This window comes from Colobus angolensis, unplaced genomic scaffold, assembly GCF_000951035.1.
Source record: "Colobus angolensis palliatus isolate OR3802 unplaced genomic scaffold, Cang.pa_1.0 Scaffold34, whole genome shotgun sequence".
Lineage (NCBI taxonomy): Eukaryota > Metazoa > Chordata > Mammalia > Primates > Cercopithecidae > Colobus > Colobus angolensis.
The window spans coordinates 7,516,207-7,521,458 of NW_012116710.1; the positions used below are offsets into that span (position 1 = coordinate 7,516,207).

Consider the following 5,252-nt stretch of genomic DNA (forward strand, 5'->3'; position numbering starts at 1 on the left):
GGATGAAAATAATGATGAAAGTAATTGTCATATCACCACCATCACGATAATCATGTATCCACCCTGTTCCAAACACTGTTCTAAGCACTTGACATTTAATACACATAGCAACCCCATAAATTAGACACTATTTATTAGCCCATTTTGCCAGTGAGGAAATGGAAGCCCAGATAGGAGGTGTCATCTGCCTAGGATCACACATAGCTGGGTGTTGGAGTTGAAATTAGAATCCAGGCAATCTTGATCCAGTATAGAGACAAATAGACAAAGATGTGCCTTTTAGGAGCTTACATTGTGGTGAGAAGAATAATGAATAATAGTAGAGACAGTGTTTTGCCATGTTGGCTAGGCTGGTCTCGAACTCCTCGCGTCAAGTGATCCACCCGCCTCAGCCTCCCAAAGTGCTGGGATTACAGGCATGAGCCACTGTGCCTGGGCAGCCACGGGATTAATGGCAAAACATTGGTGGACGAGAGAGGGATCCAATGCATAATGATGCATAATAAATACATAAATATGTAAAGAAGACATGTATGGAAAAAGGACCAGTTCTAGTTAGAGAAGAAGTGTAAAAAGCTATGCAGGGCCAGGTGAAGTGGCCTATAATCCCAGCACTTTGGGAGGCTGAGGTGGGAGGAACACTGAGGCCAGGAGTGTGAGTCCAGCCTGGCCAACTTAATGAGACCTTTAAAATTTTTAAAAAATTAGCTGGGCATGGTGGTGCATGCCTGTGGTTCCAGCTACTCAGGAGGCTGAGGCAGGAGAATCGCTTGAACCTGGGAGGCGGAGGTTGCAGTGAGCTGAGATCGCACCATTGCGCTGTAGCCTGGGCAACAAGAGCGAAACCCCATCTCAGAAAGAAAAGAAAGAAAGGAAAAAAGGAAAGAAAAGAAAGAAAAGAGCCAGGCGCGGTGGCTCACGCCTGTAATCCCAGCACTCTGGGAGGCCGAGGCGGGTGGATCACGAAGTCAGGAGATCAAGACCATCCTGGCTAACATGGTGAAACCCCGTCTCTACTAAAATTACAAAAAATTAGCTGGGCATGGTGGCGGGTGCCTGTAGTCCCAGCTACTCGGGAGGCTGAGGCAGGAGAATGGCGTGAACTCGGGAGGTGGAGCTTGCAGTGAGCCTAGATTGCGCCACACACTCCAGCCTAGGTGACAGAGTGAGACTCTGTCTCAAAAAAAAAAAGAAAGAAAAGAAAGAAAAGAAAGAAAGAAAGAAAAAAAGAAAGAAAGAAAGAAAGAAAGAAAGAAAGAAAGAAAGAAAGAAAGAAAGAAAGAAAGAAAGAAAGAAAGAAAGAAAGAAAGAAAGAAAAAGAAAGAAAGAAAGAAAAGAAAGGAAAAGAAAAAAGATAGAAAAGAAAAGAAAAGAAAGATCCTTCTGGGTTGGAGGTGTTCACCAACATTGGGAGCCAGGAGCCCAGGGAGGAGGATGAAGTTGGATCAGGGTGGGACTATGTGGAGGCAAAAGGGGGCAGGGGCTAGGGAGACACTCAGGGAGTGGAGTGGACAGGCCTTATGGGAGGGGAGAGGGAGAGGGTGTCCAGGGGAAGACTCAGAGCTCTGACCTGGGGACTAGAGGATGATGGGGCTGCCCTGAGATAGGGACAGGTAGAAGGAGCAGGTTTGAGGAACACCCTGAGGGCCAGTTTGAAATGGGTCCAGTGGTTATGGGTCCAGGACATTGGAGAGCTGGGGGACATCTAGGAGTCCACTGGGTCCTGGGCATGGAGCTCAGGGGACAAAGAGACACTGGAGACAGGTACGGACACTGTCAGTACAAAATTGAGGAATGAGATCATGAGAGTGGGAGATCTCTGCTGGCAGCTGGAGCCTTGCAGTACGGGCTGGGACCTCCTTGGAAGGGTCTTGGTTCTTTCCCTTGAAACCCACATGCCAAACCTAGTTCCTAAATCCAGGACCCAAGTCTCAGATACTCACCTTAGGCTCTAGAATCCACTCTAGATTCTAGGCCATTCAGAACTTTATCAAACACTACTAAGTGAGATACAACAGTGCACAAAACAGGTAAACATCCTTGTGGTCCTGGAGCTTTTACATTTTAGTGGGGAAAGCAGTAAATCTGATGAAAAGATAAAATGTATAGGCTGTGGTAAATGCTAAGAAGATAATAAAACAGGGAAGGGGATATGAAATTTGGGTGTGTGATGAGATTTAAAATCAAATGGTCAGTGAAGGCCTTACAGAGAAGGTCACATTTGAGTAAAGACCTGAAGGAGGTTGGAGCCATGTGCGACTTGGGGAAAGGATGTTCTGGTTAGAGGGAACAGCCAGGGCTAAAGGACCAAGGAGGGAGAATGCTCATGATTCAGGGAAGAGGCCAGCAGGTATGGAGTGGAGTGAGCTGTTCAAGATGAGGTCATCAATTTACTGAAGGGAGATTATGGAAACTTTCAATTTTACCTTGAATGAAACAGAGATACGGAGGGTGTTGATAAGAGGAGCAAGGATCTGATTTGAGTGTTCGCAGGGTCCCTCTCTCTGCCATGTGGGTAACAGATTGTGGATGCAGGAGTGGGGAGATCAGCATGAAGGCCACCACACTAGCCTAGGCAGGAGGCAGCAGTGACTTAGACCAAGAAAGTGGCCCAGATGCTCAGTTTGGAGGCTTCCTTGCAAACTGAGACCTGAGTCCTAACTGCTCCCATAATTGTGGATGTCCTGGCCCACTCCAGAACTTATCCTCACACTCCTGAACCCCGACTCCAAGCTAGAAGCTGCCTCCCCCATCTCATCTGTCACCTGCCACCCTCTCTGGTAGCAGATGGTGAGTGGGGGGTGTCTCCAAGCCTCAAGCTCTCCAGGCCCTGGTAGCCATTTTTTGTATCTTCACAGATTCAAGTCATCAAAATTGAGACTGAGGACAACAGAGAGACACGCTCAGCCAAGGATGCTCTGCTCTTGTGGTGTCAGATGAAGACAGCTGGGTAAGCACCCCCACCACCTTCCTTAGGAGGTTAGGCATGTGGTCCCCTAACCTCTGCAGTTCCTTCCCAGACAAGAGCTCAAGAGGCAGCCCATGCCTTCAGAGTCAAAAAGTTACATCTGAAGCTAACCAACTGGTAAATAAAATATATCCACTACTCCAGCCTTGACTAATAATCCTTCCTAACATGCTGGAAGGACAGGTTCAAATGTATTTATTTACTTAGAGACAGGGTCTTGCTCTGTCACCCGGGCTGGAGTGCAGTGGCATGATCATAGCTCACTGAAGCCTTGACCTCCTAGGTTCCAGTGATCCTCCCTTCTCAGCCTCCTAAGTAGCTGGGACCACTGCACCCCACCCAGTTTCAAATGTAGAACTCTTGGCCTCACTGGGCACAGTGTCTCATGCCTATCACTTTGGGAGAATGAGGTGGAAGGATTACTTGAGGCTAGGGCTTTGAGACCAGCCTAGGCAACATAGCAAGACCCCATCTCTACAAAAAGTTGGTTTGTTGTTGTTGTTTGACACACGTCCATAGTCGTAGCTTCTCAGGTTCTCAGGAGGCTGAGATGGGAGGATTATTTGAGTCCAGGGGTTCAAGGGTGCAGTGAGCTACAATCATGCCATTGCACTCCAGCCTAGGCTACAGAGCAAGACCCTGTCTGGAAAATAAATAACCAACAAATAAATAAATAAAAATAAAATAGAGCTCTTGGACTCCTCAGAGACCAATGCTGGAAAGAGGTGAACTGTCCCCAGCCTGCTCTCTTCTCTCTGTCCCCCATCCCATTTCATCCTGCATTTCAAGAGATCTCACATTCACCTATGTGGACCTTCAGCGCTATGTCTAAGCTCTGGCCACCCTCTCCCGCTATGAGCATCACCCTTCTGCCTCACAGGGCATACATAGGAAAGTTCAAAGTCCTGAGTCCCTTCAGTGTAGCTGAGCTGGTGGCAGGGTGGAGTGCAGGCTCTACTGGGCAGGTTCCCTTGGGCCCCAAACTCTCTGCCCTGCAGGGAGCAGTAAGACCTGAAACGCAATTGTTCTCTGTAGAGCAGCCCCTAGGAGGATGGAGAGAGGGGCAGGTATGGGATGGAGGTGGGCTTCTCCGACTCTCATCCTTCTGAGCTGTCTGTCTTGCAAGGGAGATCATGGGGACTTTTGCCATCTGTTTCTCCACGTGTCTGTCTATCTCTATGTCTGCTTTTCCTTGTACTTATCTCTTTTCTCCTCCCTCCTTCTCTCCTTTCCTCCTTTCCTTTTCTCTTCCTTCATGTCTCCTTTCTCTCTCCTCTCCTTTCTCTCCCCATCTCTGTCTATATCTTGCTCTCTCCCTGTCTTGTTATCTCTCTGCTTCCTCCTCTCCTTCCCTCTCTTCTCTCTTCTTTCTTTTGCTTCTTTTCCTCTCCTCTCCCTCTGTCTGTCTGCCTATCTATCTATCTATCTATCTATCTATCTATCTATCTATCTATCTATCTATCTATCTATCTATATATCTTCTATCAATCTATATATCTATCATCTATCAACCTCTATCTATCTATCTATCTATCTATCTATCTCCTATCTATCATCTATCTATGTATCTACCTATCTCTCTCTCTAACCACCCAACACCCACCCACCCATACATCTTTCGATGTTCTACCCCCTCTCTCTCACCTTCCTTCCCTATCATTCGGTCTCCCTCTTTTTCCCTCTTTCTTCCCTCCTAACTCTTCCCATCTCTGCCCCCGTTTCTCCCTTCACACTTCCAGTTACCCTGAGGTAAACATCCAGAATTTCACCACCAGCTGGCGGGATGGCTTGGCCTTCAATGCCCTCATTCACCGGCACAGGTACCACTCGGCCTGGGGCAGCCCAGCCCTGCCCTGCACCCTCCCATATCCCTGCAGCTGCACACCTGTACATGTACGTGTGTAGATGGCACACACAGACATAAAGACCCATCCCTTCACCTCTACACACACATACACTTTTCTTTCCCTTCACACACATGTCCTGCACATTTACACACAGGAACACCCACACAGGCTCCTGCCCAGGCCACATACCCTGTGCACACATGGACACACACAAGCCCTCGCACAGATGTGTGCACACACACAGATACCCACACATGTGCACAGCCTGCCGGCAGGGTAGGAAGCTCGGTCCCCTGTTACTGTCCATGCTGCTGTGTACCCAGCACCTCCTCCTATCAGAAAAGGCTTTCTCAGGCCGGGCACGGTGGCTCATGCTTGTAATCCCCGCACTTTGGGAGGCTGAGGCGGGTGGATCACCTGATGTCAGGAGTTCAAGA

The 5,252-nt window shown here is 48.4% G+C and overlaps 1 protein-coding gene across 1 annotated transcript in view; it reads left to right on the forward strand.

Annotated features, from left to right (window-relative positions):
- SPTBN4 (spectrin, beta, non-erythrocytic 4) overlaps positions 1 to 5,252 on the forward strand; it is a 118,939-nt gene that overhangs the window by 40,930 nt on the left and 72,757 nt on the right. The window contains exons 4-5 of the mRNA XM_011952541.1: positions 2,859 to 2,950; positions 4,708 to 4,788. Coding sequence (XP_011807931.1) covers positions 2,859 to 2,950; positions 4,708 to 4,788 — 173 coding nt within the window. The remainder of the gene's footprint in view (positions 1 to 2,858; positions 2,951 to 4,707; positions 4,789 to 5,252) is intronic.